The sequence below is a fragment of the Elephas maximus genome, chromosome 27, assembly GCF_024166365.1.
Source record: "Elephas maximus indicus isolate mEleMax1 chromosome 27, mEleMax1 primary haplotype, whole genome shotgun sequence".
Classification (NCBI taxonomy): Eukaryota; Metazoa; Chordata; class Mammalia; order Proboscidea; family Elephantidae; genus Elephas; species Elephas maximus.
In genome coordinates this window covers 33,764,195-33,786,377 of record NC_064845.1, presented here as the reverse complement: position 1 = coordinate 33,786,377, position 22,183 = coordinate 33,764,195, and the positions used below count along the sequence as shown (strand labels likewise).

The window sequence follows — 22,183 nt, the reverse complement described above, 5'->3', positions numbered from 1 at the left end:
GCCATCAAGTCAATTCTGACTCATAGTGACCCTATAGGACAGAGCAGAACTGCCCCTTAGGACTAATGGACCACGACTACCACAGCCTCTACTGGACAGAATCCAGCACAGCTAGATGGTGTCCGGCTGCAACCACCAACTGCTCTGACAGGGATCATGATAGAGGGTCCAGGACAGAGCTGGAGATAAATGTAGAACAAAATTCTAACTCATAAAAAAAGACCAGACTTACTAGTCTGATAGGGGCTGGAGAAACCCTGAGAGTATGGCCCCTGGTCACCCTTTTAACTCGGTACTGAAGTCACTCCTGAGGTTCACCCTTCAGCCAAAGATTAGACAGGCACATAAAACAAAATGAGACTAAATGGGTACACCAGCCCAAGGGCAAGGATGACAAGACAGAAGGAGACAGGAAAGTTGGTAATGGGGAACCCAATGTCAAAAAGGAGAGAGTGTTGACCTGCTGTGGGGTTGGCAACCAATGTCACAAAACAATATGTGTATTAATTGTTTAATGAGAAACGAATTTGCCCTGTAAACCTTTATCTAAAGCACAATAAAAAAAAAAAAAGCAGAAAAAAAAAAGCAAAGATGAAACTTTGAGGACTAAGGTGTGCCTGACTCAAGCCATGGTATTTTCAATCACCTCATAAGCATGTGAAATCTGGACAGTTAATAAGGAAGACTAAAGAAGAATTGATGCCTTCGAATTATGGTGTTATTGAAGAATATTGAATATACCATGGACTTCAGAAGAACAAACAAATCTGTCTTGGAAGAAGTACAGCCAGAATGCTCCTTAGAAGTAAGGATTGTGAAACTTCATCTCACATACTTTAGACGAGTCATCAGAAGGGATCAGTTGCTGGAGAAAGACATATGCTTGGTAAAGCAGAGGGTCAGTGAAAGAGAGGAAGACTCAATGAGAAGAATTAACACAGTGGCTGCAATGACGGGCTCAAGCATAACAAAGACTGTGAGAATGGCGCAGGACTGGGCGGTATTTCATTCTGTTGTGTGTAGGGTCGCTATGAGTTGGAACCAACTTGATGGCACCTAAAAACAACAACATACATGTGTATTTATATTTATGTACACACACTTACCTATACGGCTATTTTTAAGGAGCCCCGGTTGCGCAGTAGTTAAATGCTCAGCTCCTAACCAAAATGTCAGTGGCTCAAACCTTTGAACCACTGTGAAATACATGGCAATCTGCTTCCATAAAGATTTACAGCCTTGGAAACCCTATTGAGCAGTTCTACTCTGTCTTATAGGATTACTATGAGTCAGAACTGACTCGACAGCAACAGGTTTGGTTCAGTTTTACTTTACTGCTATTTTTATTTTAAGAAGTCATCACCTAAATGTTTATATTGCTTGACCCATTTTCATTCTAGGCTTTAAAAATTTAGAGTAATAAAAAATCAATTATGCCAGGTATAGGTGAATCTGACATTTGGGCTCCATGCTCTCTGGTCAATACACAAAAGGGTGATGGCCCACTTGTTCTATAGGGCTTTCCCATGAGCCCTCTAGCCAAGAAGGAACTGCTACAAAATTCCACAGCAAGTCCACTGCCATGGACCAACTTTTCTCCTCCTGTGTTGCTAGCAGGGATGTTAGATCATATGGCACCCCAACTAGACCCTACATCTGGGTAGCTGGGGGGTGGGAGGTGGAAAGAAAATGGAGAATAATGGAGAGAGGGAAGAGTGATGATTTTTAGCTCCATCCCACATAAAGGCAGCCTAGGCACCCTTGAGATGATCTACCTACCACATATGTAAGAAAGAGATGAAAGTCAGGGCCTTATTTTGAGCCCTCTTTCTCAAGGTCACTTGACTTTCTGAACTTCAGGCCCTCTTAAGGAGAGACTTCTTCTACTGGACTCTGAGGTCTTTGAGGATATGAAGCATGTCTTTTTCAGGGTGCCCTATATATGCTAGGGGTAATTTCAATGTCTGTCTTGCCTTTTCATGGGGCAGTTATGAGAAGCCAATGAAACAATGTAAGCAGATGGGCTTTGTGAATATAAAGTACTATAGGGATATATTATTATTACAAATAATAATTAACTTAAATTATTAGAACCCACTGACAAGTGACATGTTAGACATAAGCACACTAATTATTACTCACAATTATTATTATTACAACAATCCACCAAAGTACATGATACATCCAAGGGCAATTAATACTCAGAATTATTTAGAACATCCTATAAAGGATCTCAATAATTATGTATTAAAACTAAGTGGAAACACAGAACTAAGGTGATCGGAGTGGTTTAGGGAATAATTTGGGTTTTTCCAAAGAGGATAAGTACTCTGCCATTCACAGAATCTTGGCCAAGGGCCACACATCATGGACTTGGCACTGCTTCATGGAGAACATCCAGCCGTGCCCAGGAAACAGAACTTATGTTCCAGTGAACTGAATCAAAGTCTTCAGTTCAGCAGGGTCCTTGCTTTTGAATCCCTGAGGAGTGTTCACTATCCCACTTGGATGTGATGTTTAGTTGCAGGAGTTTCCAAACACATCAGTGGAAGGCAAAATAATTTCCACTCTTCATTGGAAGATGAAATACTCTCTAAAACACTGACCACTGAATATCACCATACACTGTCATCATTACATGGCCAGGAGTGAATGTAGGGGAGATTTTAAAAAATGTGTATGGAAATTACAGAGTAGGTTTGAAACTCTCAGTTCTGGAATGCATTTCCAAGTAGCAAGTTTTCTCTTCCTTCCGTTTTGTCAGTTTCAACCATGGCCATTACTAAACATTTACTGAAAGTTTTTACCCAGTGAACATCATTCCATCTCTAGCCAATCCAAAGGCAGGGGTTATTCTGGGGGGAAACAAAACACATCTGTGTCTCTCAGTCATCAGACGTAGATCCCAAACACGGTTGGTCTGCAAAGTGCCACAGTCCAATGTGCATTTCAGAATGATTGATTTCCAATATTCCAAAGACATACTGACTCATTCTCATTGACCCTTAATACTATTAATAGCACAGAAGCCAGATTGTAGGTCTTTTTGAGTCTAAAAATCAAGCCTACATTTTTATGATCCATGTTAGAGCTCAAATATTCTCTTCCATTGCTAAGGGACTATAGCCAACCAAAAGAGCAAGCACTTCCTCTTCCTCTGGGAAGCCCATTTGAAGATAGTTCTATCTATTGCAGTGGTAACCTGAACTGTAAACCAGGGCATCACAGGGCCCGTTCTCTGATGGAATTCCATTAGAAAAAGCACAGTCCAGCAATCACAAGTAATAAAAAAGAAATGGCAATCTCTTTCCAAATGGCAAACTCCTTCCAAAAATTTAAGGTATAAAATTAACTGTCCACAGTAACATTTTTACAAATCCCCTTTCCTCTCCTCCTCACGCCAGCTAAATTATCTAGCGCGCCAAAGATGTTCTAGAACCATGCTAGCTATTTATGTTTAATTTAAATTAAATAATTGAAATTTTCATTTTCTCAGCCATACTGGTCACCCTTCAAGTGCTCAAAAGCCCCAAGGGGCTAGGGGTTACCTTCTTGGACAGGGCAGACATGGAACACTGCCATTACTGCAGGAAGTTCTATTGGATGATGCTGCTCTAGACGGTGCCTTTCTTTTGTCAGACTTTAAAATGCTTCTGAAAGATAAGCTCACCTGCTCCTCTCTCTCTTACCCTGACACTCCTCCATAATCTCTTCATTACACAGATCAGCTTAGCCTCTCAGTTTGTTATTTTTTTCCTCCATTTAGCCAATTACCAGATTCCCCAAAAGGAAGAGACCCAGGAAAGTGACACAGCCATCATGAACTCTCTTATGAAAAATTGAGGTTTTCTCTCAATTCTGTGATTCTGTAAACACGAATGTCTCTGTAAATCCAGGCAGTTTCTAGAAGGTGGATATAGGAAAATTCACACATCAATAAATACTGCTCCTGTGCACATTCATAAACAGCAGTAGCTATTATTATATATTATTAGGTGTCATCAGTCAGTTCTGAATCATAGTGACCCTATGGGCAATTGAATGAAACACTGCCCGGTCCTGCACCATCCTACAATCCTTGCCATGCTTGAGCCCACTGTTGCTGCCACTGTGTCAACCCAAGTCATCGGGTGTCTTCCTCTTCTTCACTGACCCTCTACTTTACCAAGCATGATGTCCTTCTCCAGGAACTGGTCCCTCCTGATAGCATGTCCAAAGTATGTGAGACAAAGTCTTGCCATCTTTACTTCTAAGGAACATTCTAGCTGTACTTCTTGCAAAACAGATTTGTTTGTTCTTCTGGCAGTCCATGGTATATTTAGTGTTCTTCACCAATACCACAATTCAAAGGCATCAATTCTTCTCAGGTCTTCTTCATTCATTGCCCAGCTTTTGCATGCATATGAGGCAACTGAAAACACCATGGCCTGGGTCAGGCACATCTTAGTCCTTAAAATGACATCCTTGCTTTTTAACTCTTGAAATGGGTCTTTTGCAGCAGATTTGTCCAACACAATGTGTCATTTGATTTCTTGACTGCTGCTTCCAGGAGTGTTGATTGTGGATCCAAGTAAAACGAAATCCTTGATAACTTCAGTTTTTCTCTGTTTATCATGATGTTACTTATTGGTCCAGTTGTGAGGATTTCTGTTTTCTTTATGTTGAGGTGTAATCCACACTGAAGGCTCTAGTCTTTGATCTGCACCAATAAGGGCTTCAAGTCCTCTTTGCTTTCTGCAAGCAAGGTTGTGTCATCTGCACATTGCAGGTTGTTAAAGAGTCTTCCTCCAGTCCTGATGTCCCATTCTTCTTCATATAGTCCAGCTTCTCAGATTATTTGCTCAGCATATAGATTGAATAAGTATGGTAAAAGGATATAACCCTGATTCACACCTTTCCTGATTTTAAACCATGCAGCATCCCCTTGCTCTGTTTGAATGACTGCCTCTTGGTCTATGTACAGGTTCCACATGAGCACAATTAAGTGTTCTGGAGTTTCCATTCTTTGTAATGTGATCCATAATTTGCTATGATCCACACAGTCAAATGCCCTTGTTAGCTACATGGTTTAAGTAGACTGCAAAGTATTTCTAACTTTTCGGGGTCCAGCATAGGTGTGGGCGAGGTAGAGGCCACTTATGGAACTTGCACCAAAAAGTAGGCATGGATACTAAGTAAGTGTACACTACTTGAGGAGTGAATGAATGATTCTCCAAGTTACTACGAGTTGTTAGAAGTTTTATGTGCTGGTCATCTACTTCTTTGATCTTAAATGCATTCTACACTCTTATTTCTACTAGGGAGTGGACCATAACCTTCTATTATTTGTAAACAGATGGGGGAAGTACTGAAGGCTTGAAGAGTTTGCCTCAGTGAAAGGCATTGGTGGGAGACTGGAAAGCAATGGGAAGGGAGATGCTAGGGTACCTCCACCACTCCACCCCCTTTTTCAGGCAGCATCTCCAGCACTATCTGAATCTCCTCGATCTTTCTGGCTCCCACCAGATATCCCCACCCACCATGGATCCAGCTTTTTCTAGGTGGCCCAACTCTTAGGCTTCAGGACTACTATCAACTCCTTTTATCCCTCTCATCCAATTCTGTGCTGGTAATGTTTAGCAGCTGGCTCTGGGTTGGGTGGTGGTGCTTTGGACTCTGATTTGAAGTGTTTGTCAATTTCTGTTGTATAAATACCATTTCTAACTTGTAAGATTTCAGAATGTTTAATCATCAGCGATCACAAATCGGTATAAGCTGTCTCCAGCACACTACTGCTCTAGTCCTAAGGTAGAGTTTTTAGCTATTTAGCTTTTCAACATATCCAACACTTTTGTTACTAGTGCCCTGAATTAAATTCTTTCTATTAGCTACTTGGTATGGGTTCTGTTTTTCTGACTATATCCTGAACATATATTGCTAAGAGTGTAAAAATGATTGGAGCAGTTCTCAAAGTGCCAGATAGTAAACCAGCTGTCTTACGAAGCATGCTGTTTAGTTCAGCTGACATTGTTTTCTAAGAGTAAGACTTTCTAGATGAAGGAAGCAGTGAATTTATTTATACTGTGATACAAGTTCCATATCTCATCTGTACTTGTTTTTGGACTGGTAGTCGTGTGCAGACCACACTCTGAATAACACTGTAATAGATTACTGAAACAGAAGACCCTCAACCATATGGGTTGACACAGTGGCTGCAACAATGAGCTCAAATGTAGCAATGATTGTGAGGATGGGGCAGGACCAGGCAGTGTTTCATTCTGTTGTACATAGGTTCGCTATAAGTCAAAACCAACTTGATGGCAACTAACAACAACAGGGCACTTTGAAAAAGCAATTTGGCAATATGTATCAAAACCTCCAAGTATGCCCTGCCCCACCAGTTCCACTTTGACAGAATCTCTACTAGTAGCTATTTCAAAAACAAAGGAGAAAGCCTCATGCATAGAGGTATTCATCACAATGTTACTTAAAATAGAGTATTTTTGGAAGCAACTTCTAAGAGAAAAAAATAGAGAAATGGTTACATAAATCCATTTGATGGGATATTATATCATCTTTAAATGATATAATGATGAATATTATAGCAACATGGAAATACATACACTACTAGGTAATAACACAGGGACAGAAATTTGTACATGCATAACCAGAATCATATAAGAATGTGCTGCCAGAAAGAAAAGACTGAAAAAGAATATATATAAATAATAGTTCATTACCTAAAGAGAGATAGATGAATTTTTTTCTCTAATTTTCACAGTGACTTTTTTCTAACATAGGTATTCCATTTATGTCTTGTTAGATAAACAATAAAAAAATAAATGCACCAACAAAGTCAATTATTTAGGTATTATTTAGAAGGAAAAAAAGACCACACATTAACCCCCAACCCATTGCCATAGATTTCGACTCATAGCAACCCTATAGGGAAGGGTAGAACTGCCCTGTAGGGTTTCCAAGGCTATAAATCTTTATGGAAGCAGACTGCCACCTCTTTCTCCTGAAGACCTTTCGGTTAGCAGCTGAGCACTTTAGCCACTGTGCCACCAGGGCTCCCTTCTCACATTAAGCTAGTTGTAAATGCTGTTTTGCTTTTACAATTTAAGCCCTGGACACATCTGAAGTTAAATTAAGATCCCCAAATCTGCCCATCTGTCTGTCATTCTCCTGGGCAGGTTGGCTTCTCACCTGAATCTCATCTGCTCATCAATGTCTATCCAACTTCCCTTTTTGGGAAGTTACTGATATCACATATATACATAGCAGTAAAAGTGCTGCCTCTCAAGTCCATTGAGCCTTCTTTCTACGGTGGAGCCGCCTTCTAGCTATTTGTAAACAGATGGAAGTATTGAAAGGTTGAAGAGTTTGTTCCAAACGACCCAAAGCAAGTAGTAGTCTACTCTTGCCTTACTCAGCAAGTCTTCAATCATATTACCCAAATTTCACTGAGGTCTTGGTTCCCTTAGGAAGAACAAAAACTACATCCTCCGCTGTACCCTTTGTTTCTCCCCATTCCACCCTTCGCCAAGACCAGAACTTTAAAAACGTTGCTCACTTAGACCAGGTTCTTAGAAGCAAAAGAAAAAAAAAACAGAAACAACAACAAGGACTAAAACCCAGACCTAATCCAATCTGTTTCACCTCATAAATAAATAAACAAAATCCAAACGCAGAATCCAACCCACAACATTGCTGCACAAACCAGCAAAGACTAACACTGGTGTCCACTGTAAGTATAAAATAGCAACAAAGAGCTTAGGCCCTGGAGTTTGACTGCCTGGGTTTATCTTAGATTTTCTACTGACAAGCAGAGTGATCTTGGGCAAATTACTTAATTTTTCTGTGCCTCATTTTCCTCATCTGTAAAATGAGGATAATATATCACAGGATTGTTGTGAGGACTAAGTTATTTTAAATAAAGCACCTAGAACAGTCCCTGGTACTTGATAAGCACCCAATATTTTTTTAAGTTCTGACCCTAAAACTAAATGTGTAATGTGGCCCCTGTGAGCCCTTCCCAGAAGCTACCACCTCTACCGTGAGCACTAGTCAAAGAAACATCTGGTCAAATGTAGTACAGTTGATAACAGACAAAGAGCTTCGACACTCTTCCTAGAGCTTTTCTCCACTGGGTCCATGATAGGTTAGAGTTTAACAGGCACAAAAAAGAATAAATCCTTCCTAGAACGAACCTGAAAAAAACAGAGTTAACTTGACAATCTGGAACCCGTTTCTCTTTGGAGAAACACAATACCATTCCATTTCCACCACTGCCCAGCCAGCTTCCACACCCATGCATAGCAAGGAGTGTGTGTTAGCAAACATGTAGAGTGGACGTTCTATGCATGCTTTGGGGGGCTGTCTGAATGTGGTTTGACTACCCTTCAAAGCCAGTTAAAACTGCAAGCTGGTACTCCTTTATCCCACTCCTGCCACCTCAATCTCCTTACTGCTCAATCTACTGATGATTTCCATTAGCAGGATTCATCTTTCTTCAGTACCCAACCAACCTTCGCTGAGGTAGCACATCCAGCTCACCCCATTAACCCATGGGGATTGGAATGACATCACTCACTGCTTCAGTTCTGGGGACTGGGTTCCATCACCACTGGAACAACTCTCCACAGAGCCCAGTTTTCTCCACAAACACGTCATTTGTCCTGAGTCAGCTCCCCTTGCAGCACCCTATTTTAGGTTTGGTCATAGGACTGGCTTCTAGTCTTGGTCCCTACTCCTCAGTTCTGGCCAAACATCCCACACAGTAAGTACCCCAGCCCAGCTCCCAGGACTGGAGCTTGGTCCCAACTGCAGCCTAGGAGCCAGGGATCCCATGGAATGCATTACTGATACCAATCCTCCTGGTTCCCTCACCCAACCCAGGAACATATGGAAAAGACACCCATCCACTGAGGTTATTCCATCTGAGTAGTCACTTCTATCCCAATCATCAAATTCTTGCTCCCTTGGAGCTACCTTTCCCAGAATTCTAGTTGTCTAATCTACTCTTATGAATCTGCCTTGACCACAATGATCCCTGGAACCAATATTTGGAGCATCAGCTTCTTCACCCCAGCCCAGCCTGGGGTACAGGTTCATGCCTGTCCTTAAATCTCTCGCTGCCTACCCTTTGCCAATGACCCAAGGCCTCACAGTCATGTCATGTTCAGGTGGTGTGGCAGTGAGGTATGGGGCAAAGCTCAGAGACAGGGAGAGACTTTAGGAGGAGATAGGACAAAGAGTATATTGTAAATACTTCTCAGTAAGTGAAAAGTTTCAGGCTCTCAAATTAAGGGTGAATGTGAAACGATCCACAGTATCAAAATAGCCACATCAAAACATTGTGAAATAAGCAGAAACATAATCATATTCATTTCTAGAATTTTCCATCTCATCAAAATAAACCAACCAGGCATGCTTCTGTCCATTTCATTGGACATGCCTACCTCAAACCACTGCCCGTGGGACTGCATTTTCAGGATGACACAGGGGTCTGGTTTGGAAAGGGCATCTCTGTCAGAAATTCCTTTGCACGCCACACGCAGCTCAACTTTGGTCAGGCAGGGGCTGTTAAAGATTCCCAGCGTATTGGCAGCCGACTCATAAATGTTAGTCATCTTCTTCATTCTGTTTTAGGTGAGAAAAAGAGGGAAAAAAAAATATGTGCCAATCACTGCAATATTTGTGAAACCGCAAAAGCCTCTCAATCATCCTTCAGGAAATTGTTCGATGCACAGTTTCAAATATTGAAGGTATTTATTATCTCACTTTCCACACCAGTGGCACAGTCCCAGGGAAATAAACCAAAAAAAAAGGCAGCTGCTATTTGGCTAAGAACACTATTTTCCTATATGATTTGCATACATTTGCATAGTACACTTTTTAGTCTGTGAAATAAAATTAATGAATTAGTGCAATAGACTGCAAATTGTAATCCACTTCTATATTAAATGCATGGCTTGTGTGAAATTTTACAGATTTGTTGGTTAATCAATTTAATCACATTCCAACTTTTTAAGATGCCCTAAAAATCCAACTCCCCTGCTTTGTGATCCCAAAGACCTCTTTAAAATCTTAAAACTCAAAAATGTCACTTAAACATCTATAGGAAGTCTCTCACCCTATCTGAAGAAACAGTCCAAATTTGCCTTCCCTAAACTCTGGCCCACCTCTTGAGATGATGTCAGCAAGCCCATTTCAAGACGAAAGGGCTAAAATCCAATTTCTTGCCTCAAGTGTGGGAAATCTGTTTTCAACGTTCCCTTCCTCACTCCTACCTACCACATTAAAACTCAGAAATCAAAAGGGGAATGATAAGGGCTAGATGGTATGAGAGGAAAAACACAGTCTTTCATTCTGAAATCATAAAAATGGCGGTCATGTATGATCACTGCAGGCTCCCTGCCCATCTCCATGTAGTACCCTTTTCAACAACATACCATATCACAGAGGTCCAGGGCTGAAGGGGCAACCCAGAGCCCACCAACGCTCTCCCCCTTCTCTGAGGAGGACTGAACTTGTAAGGACATTGGAAGCTCCTCTGCTCCATTCTGAAGATTCTCCCAGTTGGAAAATGCAACATCCTTCTCACAGAATTCTATGTCACTGTAGATTTGTTAGGAAACACGGCAATGGCTACTTCAACCTTAAGGTATTAGTGTCCTGTAGTGGAATTTCTTCATGCATAAATTGAGGATAATCCCTCCCTCCTCTCCTTCCACAAATATTTAGTGAATTTCCACTTAGTGCCCAGGACCAAACTAGACCCCGGTACAACACTGTACTACCTCTTCACAGGACGACGCAGGCACACACACACATACACATACTCACACACACCACCCACCTCCAAACTTATTTCAGAGCTCCACGCCAAAGCTAAGTCTTTTCCTCTCTGGCAACGTCTCTCCTTCATTGCAGAGGTCACTGGAATTTTCTTTCCCAAGGCTCAATCACAAGATTCTACTCTTGCTCTCCCGTCTTTACATTTCTGGTCTTTTACATTCCATCCTACTAGAGCCTTGTTTATCTAATTATTGTCAGTATATGCTTTTCCCTATATATGTTGAAAAGAAGTTACACTGAATGCCAAGAAGTGATGCTTTAGAACAGGAGTCAGTAAATTATGGTCTGCGAGCCAAATCTGGCCCACCAATTGCTTTTGTAAATAAAGTTTTATTGGGACACAGGCAGAGCTGAGTAGTTGCACGAGAGATTGTGTGGCTCATGAAGCCTAAGATATTTACTATCTGGTCTTTTTTAGAAAATGTTTGTTGACTTCTATTCTAAAATAAATAAGAGAAAATTGCAGTTGGGGAGGGGTTGCAATTCTGTTTTAGTATGTGTTGTGGGATTACTGCTAGTACTGGGAAGAGTTGCTCCAACTTCCACCAAACTGAACATTAATAGGGAATTTGGCACATTTGTTTTTTACATATGGGAAAATTCAAGTTCACAGAAGGTTGGCCTCTTGTCCATGTCATGCAATTGTCCCAACAGTAGAGTTGGGAATGGAATTCTAGTTTTCTGTCTCCTACCCAAATGTTTTTACCACACATAAATGCCTATAGCTGGAGAATTGTTTGAATCTACAAAGGAAGAGTGTATACAACAATATCTATGGAAGCACCAGTCAAGAAATCAAATGACATATTGCATCAGGCAAATCTGCTGCAAGAGATCTCTCTAAAATCTTAAAAAGCAAAGATGTCACTTTAAGGACTAAGATGCTCCTGGAAGCCATGGTATTTTCAATTGCATCCTATGCACGAGAAAGCTGGACAATGAAATAGGGAGACTGAAGAAGAATTCATGCGTTTGAATTATAGTATTGGTGAAGAATATTGAAAATACCGTAGACTGCCAGAAGAATGAACTAATTTGTCTTTGAGAAAGTACAACTGGAATGGTCCTTAGAAGCAAGGATAGTGAGACCACATCTTATGTACTTTGGACATGTTATCAGGAGAGACCAGCTCCTGGAGAAGGACATCATGCTTGGTAAAGTAGAAGGTCAGCAAAAAAAGAGGAAGACCCTCAACAATGGATGGATTAACACAGTGGCTGCAACAATGGGCTCAAACGTACCTACTATTGTGAGGTTGGTGCAGGACCAGGGGACATTTCATTCTGTTATACGTAAAGTTTCTATGAGTTGGAGCCAACTCAACCACACCTAACAACAACAGTAATCTCAATGCCATTTTTTCCACATGTAAATCCTTTAGGTGAAGAATTATTCAAACCTACCAAGGAACAGTGTATAACAATACCCTTGATTGATTTCGACAACCATAGAGAGCCATACTTCCTTCCTATTTTTAAATAAATTTTCATTCATTTATACAAAATGCACAAGTGATAAATGCACAGTATAATAAATTACTGTTCCTTTATTTTTAAAACTTCTGAGCAAACCAATTATTAGAATAACATGGAAGACAGAACATGTCTGTAATGAAATTTATAACAAAGCTGGGAGGGAAGAAATCAGCTAGTGGGAAAATGGTCATGTGTTCAGACATGGTTAGAGTATGCTGTGAGCCCTCTTTAACTTTTTGCTGTTGTTATTGTTAGGTGTCATTGATCCAGTTCCGACTCATAGCGACCCTATGTACAACAGAACAAAACACTGCGTGGTCCTCAGCCATCCTCACAATTGTGGCTATCCTGAGCCCATCACTGACACTAGTTTACAAACATGATGTCCTTCTCCAGGGACTGGTCCCTCCTGATAATATGTCCAAAGTACATGAGACGAAGTCTCGTCATCCTGGCTTCCAAGGATCATTCTGGCTGAACTTCTTCCAAAACAGGTTTGTTTATTTTTCTGGCAGTCCGTGGTATATTCAGTGTTCTTCACTAACACCATAATTCAAAGGCATCAATTCTTCAGTATTCCTTATTCATTGTCCAACTGTCACATGCATATGAGGTGACCGAAAATACCATGGCCTGGGTTAGGTGCACCTTAGTCCTTAAAGTGACATCTTTGCTTTTTAACACTTTAAGGAGATCTTTTGCAGCAGATTTTCTTAATGCAGTAGGTCATCTGATTTCTTGACTGCAGCTTCCGTGGGTGTTGATTGTGGATCCAAGTAAAATGAAATCCTTGACAACTTCAATCTTTTCTCCATTTATCATGATGTTGCTTATTGGTTCAGTTGTCAGAATTTTTGTTTTCTTTATGCTGAGGTGTAATCCATACTGAAGACTATAGTCTTTGATCTTCATCAGTAAGTGCTTCAAGTTCTCTTCACTTTCAGCAACGGAGATTGTGTCATTTGCATATTGCAGGTTGTTAATAAGTCTTCCTTTAATACTGATGCCTGTTCTTCTTCAAATAGTCCAGCTTCTTGGATTATTTGCTCAGCATACAGATTGTATACATGAGTTGATGAACAACCCTGACATACACTGTCATGGATTGAATTATGTCCCCCCGCCAAAGGTACTTATCAATTGGGTTGGGCCACGATTCCCAGTGTTGTGTGATTTTCCTATGTGTTGTAAATCCTGTCTCTAGGATGTTAATGAGGGTGGGTAGGCTGCACTTGTGTTAGTGAGGCAGTACTCAACCTACAAGTTTGGATTGTGTCTTGAGGCAATCTCTTGAGATATAAAAGAGAGAATCAAGCAGGGAGACAGGGGACCTCATACCACCAAGAAAGCAGAGAGACAGGGGACCTTATACCACCAAGAAAGCAAAGAGTGTCCTTTGGACCCAGGGTCCCTGGGCAGAGAAGCTCCTCATCTGGGGAACATTGATGAGAAGGTTGACAGAGAGAGAAAGCCTTTCCCTGGAGCTGACATCCTGAATTTGGACTTTTAGCCTATTTTACTGTGAGGAAATAAATTCCTCTTTGTTAAAGCCATCCACTTGTGGTATTTCTGTTATACCAACAATAGATGACCAACGCACACGCCTTTCCTAATTTTAAACCAGGCAGTATCCCCTTGTTCTGTTCAAACAACTGCCTCTTGGCCTATGTACAGGTTCCTCATGAACACAATTAAGGGTTCTTGAATTCCCATTCTTTGCAATGTTATCATAATTTGTTATGCTCCACACAGTTGAATGCCTCTGCACAGGCAATGAAACAGGTAAACATCTTTCTAGTATTCTCTCCTTGCAGCCAAGATCCATCTGACATCATTCCATGTTCTCTTCTAAATCCAGCTTGAATTTCTGGCAGTTCCCTACTAAGGAAATGCTGCAACCACTTTTGAATGATCTGCAGCACAATTTTACCTGCGTGTAATACTAATGATATTGTTCGATAATTTCCATATTCTGTCGATTCACCTTTCTTTGAAATGGGCACAAAAAAGGGCAGTTTATTCTCCAATCAATGTCTTCCCATGCTCTACTATTCCCCATGCATTAAGTGGTTCCTTCGAAATTCATATTCTGTAGCTCTGAGTTGCTTGCCTTGTCTCTGGGAGCCATCTAAATAAATCTCTTCTAACTGTCCCTTATCCTGGCACGAGAGTTTAATCCTTCTCTCACCCATAACCACTGATTCACTCTACAGAACACAAGTTTTTCCTATAGAATGGGACTTCATCTCTAATGCCTGGTCTTAATAGTGAGATATAATGAAAAAACAGACTCTGTCAGAGAGACACATAGTTCCAGGTTCAAATCCTGGTCCTTCCATTCACTAACTGTGTGACCTTGCACAGGGTGCTTAACCTCTCTAACATCTACCTAACTTTAAGAGTCATTGTGAAGATCAGATGGAAAACTGTAAAGTAATTAGCACAGTTTCAAGTATATAGTAGATATTCCACATGTGGTTGTTATTATTATTGTAGTTTGACTGCGCTCAAGAGGAAATCATTTATGCTATTAGATTTTCTGCTATTACTTTAAAACTAAAGTTCTACTACACCATCCCCCCCCCCAAAAAAAACCCACTCCATTGAGTGAATTCTGACTCATAGTGACCCCACAGGACAGAGTAGAACTGCCCCACAGAGTTCCCAAGGTTGTAAATCTTGATGGAAACAGACTGCCACATCTTTCTCTCATGGAGTGGTTGGTGGGTTCGAACCATTCACCTTTTGGTTAGCAGCCAAACACTCTAACTACTGTGCAATGAGGCCTCCTTAAAGTGCAGTGAGGTCTCCTTAAAGTTCCACTAAAAAAGAAAAAAAGTTCCACTAGCCCCCTTTAAATGCCTTCTGTTTGAAGCCCACACGATCTGGAAATACCACCCCCCACCTAAGAGCACACAGCCACCTATCACATATAGTGGCTTGCCTGAGGATTCATACACATGAGCTGATAACTAACTTGCACATGTTCACAAGGCAGATAATATAACAATGGTGCCAGCCCTATAAATACTATGAAGCTGCTTTGTCACCTTCTCAATATGGACAATTATTCTTCAATGTTCTTCCCAATGCATCAGCTGGCTACTTGGGAAGCCAGGTGTGCCAGGGAAACCCTCTCTTGGTCCATATGACAGAAAGTCGTATGTTACATGCAGTTCATGAGATATCTGATGGGAGTTGTGGGAATGCCACAATGTAGAAGGGTCAACAGCCTCATCTTCCCTCATTTATTCATTTTCAGGTTATTACAACATTTTTGGTTCATGTGTGCCTAGTTTAGTGGATTTCAGATGAAAGTATCTATTTTAACCACCCCTTCCCCCCAAAAATGCAGATTACTGCAAAGAAATTCATGATTGAAAATAATTCAGTACTGTAGACACAAGCAACAACACTAAATGGCAGATGTAACATATCTACTCCTAACATGAGGCTTCCACTAGCCATCTTACTTGGTTAAAAATGGTGACAATCTAATCACGTGTGACAAGAAGTTGTCCAAAACTTTTCTTTAATTATCAAGACTTCTTGAAATATGGGTTTACACACACTATATACTAAAGGTATATCCTTTACTAAGTGTATATAGTGCCCCGAGCTATTAGTTGTTGCTGTTAGGTCCTGTCGAGTCGGTTCCCGCTGATAGTGACCCTATATGCAATAGAACGAAACACTGCCCAGTCCTGCACCATCCTCATAATCAAGCTATTAATTAATGATAGTAAATTTAAATTGTTTATAAATGAATAAATAAATGTACTAGGGGTACATGTTAAGAGATTTTTTTTTTTTACCAGTGGGTATATGATCCAAATGTTTTGCAGCTCACTCCTTTAGGTGATAGGAAACCCTTGGAGGATTTGGAGCTGAGAAATGGACATGATCACATAAGCATTTGATAAAGACCAGTCTGGTACCAATATGTTGGCTGGACTGGAATAAATGAGAGAAAAGTTCGTGATTGTCTAAGATTGTTATGCTAGTCATTATTCCTTCCTTCCCCACTGATTCTTTGCCCTTCTTTTCCTGCTCTGGGCCCTAAGAGGCCGACCTCTATGGGATGGCAGCTCATTGTTGGCTAGTTTACTGATGGATTTGACTAAAGGGATGCCCAAACATAAGACCTTAGGAAGGGAGAAGGTGGACAGCACTTTTCTTCCCAACTCCCACGCTGATTTGACCTTGCACTTCTAGGAGTGGCTGAGTCCCTACATGATCACAGCTCCTGGCAGCAACTCTGCCTCTAAGGCTTCAGCTCTCACTGGGCTTTGGTAACACCACCCCTATACCCCTCCCATTGCTCTTTCAGGCTTATGGGTAGTAATGGTTTCCCGCTAGTCTAAAGTTGGGCATCCTAGAAGTAGGGACTCAGAGTCACTTGATAAATTGAGGAGAGAAGAGAAGGGAAGTGAGTGAAGCCAGGAAGCAGCCTCAGCTGGAGCCCAGCTTCAGCCTGGTTCTACTGGGAGCTCTGGAGTATGAACTTTAGCACAGAGCTGATCCCACCTCAAGGAAAGGGCACCAGCCTCTCATAACTCATGTCAGTCAGTCATGACAATAGCCAAAGCAGCCAGGAGCTGCTTAAACCCTTTGCCGTTAGGTCACCTTGGACTTATAGCGACTCTAAAGGACCAAGCAGAACTTCCCAATGGGGTTTCCAAGGAGCGCCTGGTGGATTCGAACTGCTGACCTTTTGGTTAGCAGTGTAGCTCTTAACCGCTATGCCACCATCAAACAAGGCTTTAAGTGATAGCACCGGTTATGGCTCAATTGGGAGCTGCTCAGACCAAGGGAACCTGCCCTCTCCTGTCCATTGTCCTCAAGGCACTGGGTGTGGCTCAAGCCAGTCAAACCCAGTTTACCAGCCTACATGCCAAAGGAAAAAAATGCTATTTGTCTTACTGCGCCCGCATGCCATGATAACCTATGTAGTCCGTGATGTTTGTATGTACTTCTTCATGAGAGACGATATAAAAGGTTCTGCCTCCCTTTGTTCAGGGAGCTTAATTTGAGGTATATACCTCCTTGCTCCTTGCCTGCAGGATTGCAGTAAACACTCTTCCTCTCTCCTCGCCTCAGTGTGTCTTTATTCAGCCACACTGAGTGGAACCTGCTTTAGGTAACAATGCTAGGGCTAGGGAAGCATCTCATAGGTTTGGTAGCACCCTCCTGGCTGAGAGCAATCAGGCAATTCCCCAGAAAGGGGCAGCTATAAGCCAGTAGCAGCCAACATTAACCACCACTGGGGGATGGAAACACCTACTAGATAAAAGGGATCTAGGCAGTGTCAATAGGGTCTATTTCACCACTGTGGTTAGCCTCTGGGAGCCTCCATGTTGGGTCCCTTAACTCTAAACACACCTCTGTAAATAGTCCTTTCATTAAAATCTCTTGAGTCAACAGAGATGATTCTGTTTCCTTCCTGGTAGAGAACTGACCAAGTAGAGAACTGAGCAGAGCAGCTGGAACAAAAATCAGGAGTGGTGTCAAGATCAGATGTTAAGATGACCCCTATAAGCCCCACCTCCTGGTATTCATGCTTTTGTGTAATCCCCTCTCCCCGAGTGTGAGTGGGACCTATGACTTGCATTTAATCAATAAAACACAGCAAAAGTAATGAGATGTTCCTTCTGCAATAAAGACGCAGTTAAGGCCCTCAGTGTAATAGGCTGACAGCAATTAAATTCTGTCAATAAACATGTGAACTTGAAAGTGGATGGTTCTCCAGTTGAACCTCAGAGGAGACCACAGCTCTGGCTGACACTTGATTGCCACCTTGTAAGACCCTAAAGCAAATGTTATAAATTAAATTGTGTTCCCCACCGCCCGCAAATATGGGTTGAAATCCTAACCCATATACCTGTTGATGCAATCGTGTTTGAAAATAAGGTTTTGTTATGTTAATTAGGCCACAGTCAAGTAAGGTGGGTCATAAAAACTGTGAATTAGACACAGGGAAGACCGGGTGCCACATGAGGATCACCAAGGAACCAAGAACAACAGAAGCTACTGACAAGGAAAGAATCAACACAGCCAAGAGCGTGATTTGGACTTTAACCCCCATAATTGTGAGGAAAATCTCTGTTCTTTAAAGCCTCCCACTAGTGATATTTCTGTTACCACAGAGCTAGGTAACTAAGACAGCAGAGAACCCAGCTAACCTGTGGCCAGACTCCTGGCTGTCAGAAAATGTGAGATATAAATATGTTTAATAAAAATGTTTAAATTATGTTTTAGCTGCTAAATTTGAGGTAATAGCGTTATACAGCTGTAGCTAACTAATATAAGCAGATTCAAGAGGTGTTTCAACATAGAAATTAAAAAAAAAATAATGCAAGCTCCTTTAGATCAGGGACTACTTCTTATGCATTACTGCATACCCAGTAGTGCTCATTTGGCAATATTTGTGGACTCCTGATGAAACCAACCTTCACCTGCATCTGTGGGGAATGGGATACAGGTAGGAAACGTGGGGATACTGAAAAAAGCTCCCCACTTCCCACAATTATACCTAGGGCCTCCATTTTAACTCTGCCCATGCACAACTGAAAGCCCTGACCAGATATACTGGAGTTCATTAGTTCCTGTGTCCGCCCAGAGGTAACCACAATCTTGACCTTGACTTCTGAGGTGGGACATGGGTCAGGGAAGTCAGATTGTTTGGTCTTGGCATGGCTGAAGCCCACTGCCAATCCCAAAATAAGGCTCTGTCAACGAGAGATCAGCTGCCTCCAGCCCCAGAGAAGTGGAGTAAACAAGTAATTTCACACTCTGTTAGAGAACAGGATTAATATGGCCAGATTATCAATACATTTTCCATGTCCTGTTTAAACCCTCTTTGTTGCCTTTCATACAATACTCTGGTTTTACGGAGACTAACGTCAGTCAAGAATAATTTTGATGAAATCTGACTTTTGGCCAATTTTAGAAGCGAATTAAAATTTTCCTTTCACTCAGATAATTTAAGTTATAAAAAGCCACCACTTCAGCATATCCACACTCTGATCCTGAAACTTAATTAGTTTCTGAATGAGTTGCAAACAACGCCAAGACAATAGAGAGCCCAAGAGGGAAGGGAATCAGCTGGAGTTCACAAGGGAACCAACTGAGCAGAGCTTGTCTTAAACCTGCATTAAGAACAAGTGCATAATCACTGTTCTGCTTGTCTTGGCATTATTTGGCCTTTCTAAATGTCGCAGCACATCCCGGGAAGGTTAGGGTGCTGGATGTCTCTATAGCACAACATTCTAGATCAATTCCAGAGATGTGTACAGGGCACCTGCCCTGGGTCTGATGCTGTAGTGGGTGCAGGAGGCACTGAGCGTCATCCACTTGCCAGAGATAAACCAGGTGTTCTTCCACTGGCACCTGTCCAACATTCCTTGGATGATCAAGAGTCATCCTACTCTTAGATCTACTCTTAGGTAGCAGGCACTGTGCTGGGCACTGCAAGAGGTGAAGACAAGAATGAGAGAGTCCCCCTGCCCTAAAGGTTCTTATTCTGGAGCAGGGCTTCTCAGACTTTAACATGAGACCTTAATGTTAGCGTGAAGCATCTGGGCGGTTTCTTAAAACCAGCTTCTGATTCAAGAGCCTGGGTGGGTCCTGAGATTCTGCTTCCAGGTGCTGTTGATCTGTTCACCTATGGACCACACTTTGAATAGCAGGTTTGTAGAGTACAAACCAAGGATCCATAAAACAAGGCAAACTGCTCCAGAGATGGCTTATCTTAAAATCAGTACTTGTCACATTCAAGATGCAGAATGGCCTAAAGGATAAGAGTGTAGATCTAGCATGTGAGTATCTGGATTTGAATCCAAACTCTACCGCTCACTTGTTGTATGGCCTTGGGCAGTTTGCTTGAATTCTTTGTGCCTCAGTTTTTTCATCTGTAAAATAGGGGTAATAATAGTTCATATTTTGTAGGGTTGTCTTGAGAACTGAATGGATTCATTCATAAAAAGTCCTCCAAATAGTGCCAGTCCATAATGAGGATTCATGAGATACAAACTATGATTGTTATTATTATTTTTTTAATCACACTGCTAAGCTTCCCCCTAGAGGAGTAGCAATGCTGAAAAACATAACATTTATCAAGCTCTTGTACGTATATCTACAAAGGACTTGACATTAGGTCATCTGATCCTCAGGATAGTCCCATGCTTGTGGTTTTTAGTTGCCACCAACTGACTCATGGTGACCTCGCATGCGACGGAATGAAATGTTGCCTGTTTCTGTGCCTTCCTCACAATCATGGCGTGAGGCCACTGTGCATGTTGAGTGTCTTCCAACCTACGTGGCTCATCTTCCAGCACTATATCAGACAACAGGCAAAGAACCACAGCATAGAGCGTTATGCATGTGGTTATCCAGCCACAATACGGTAGAACAGCGATTAGAACCTAAGAATCCCGAGTGTAGAATCTAGGCTCTTAACACCACTATGCTATACTGTGTCCATGCGGGATAGCTACTTAAGAAGCCTCTCAAAAAAGTAGCAGGTGGGGACTTCCACCACACAACACTTCACAAAATGCTCTTTGCCCACATTGCTCCCCTGAATGCCACACTCAGCTGCCTTCCCCCTCTTTCCGTGTCCTCCCAAAAACCTCCAGCCGCCCTTCTCTCTGAGTCCTGTGGAGTTACAGATTCTTTATTTTTATTTTTCTTTCTTAAAGGGTCCTTTATTTTTTTAATTTATATGCCTGCTGTGTTTCTTTCCTCTCACTACTTTAATCATTACTCACCCTGCTCAGACCCCCTCAGCTCACAGTCTGACAATAGAAATACTGAATTGTCCCAAGAGGATGGGAAAGAGAGAATAGCTGTGAATAGTCATACTTTTTATCTTCATCAAGCGTATAATGCTCTATAAATCTCTTTTAAAGATAACTTGAATTCCTAGCCACTAATATTAACTATACTAATAAAAAACATACGCACACATTATTTCATTTAACCTTCGTAACAAATGACACATTGCATTGGGCAAATCTGCTGGAAAAGACCTCTTTAAAGTGCTAAAAAGCAAAGATGTCACCTGGAAGACTGAGGTGTGCCTGACCCAAGCCATGGTATTTTCAATCGCCTCATATGAATGCACAAACTGGACAGTGAATAAGGAAGACAGAAGAAGAATTGATGCCTCTGAATTACAGTGTTGGAGAAGAATATTGAATATACCATGGACTGCCAAAAGAACGAACAATCCGTCTTGGAAGAAGTGCAGCCAGAATGCTCCTTAGAAGCAAGGATGGTGAGTCTTCTTCTCACATACTTTGGAAATGTTATCAGGAGGGACCAGACCCTGAAGAAGGACATCATGCTTTGTAAAGTAGAGGGTCAGCAAAAAAACAGGAAGACCCTCAATGAAATGGATTGACACAGTGACTGCAACAATGGGCTCAAGCATAACAACAATTGTGAGGATGGCGCAGGACTGGACAATGTTTTGTTCTGTTGTACGTGGGGTCTGTATGAGCTGGAACCAATTCAACAGCACCTAACAACAATGACGACAACAACCTATTGATAAAGTTATTGTTAGCCCCGATTCATAGGTGAGAAAACTGAGGGTCGTGGAAGTTGAATAACTTACCACAAAGTCATATATGGTAAATACAGAGACAGGACATACACCTGGGTTTAATGGACTCCAAGACTCATATTTTTAACCATTTCTTATAAAATAGCTTACACTTCTAATTTGCTTACTAAATCTTTCCTTCCTAGATCATGCTAAGGCAAACTTCAGCCCTAAGTGAATCACAATGAGTCCCTAAGGTGTGGTGTGTGCATTAATGAGTTCAGTTTTCTTTATCCCCTTACTCTGAAGGCAGCTCAA

At 41.5% G+C, this 22,183-nt stretch overlaps 1 protein-coding gene across 1 annotated transcript in view; it reads right to left on the bottom strand.

Moving 5' to 3' along the window:
- The window catches only part of CPNE4 (copine 4), a 621,882-nt gene that overhangs the window by 462,082 nt on the left and 137,617 nt on the right, over positions 1-22,183 (bottom strand). The window contains exon 2 of the mRNA XM_049870893.1: positions 9,444-9,624. Within this exon, the coding sequence (XP_049726850.1) occupies positions 9,444-9,623 (180 nt within the window). The 5' untranslated portion in view covers position 9,624. The remainder of the gene's footprint in view (positions 1-9,443; positions 9,625-22,183) is intronic.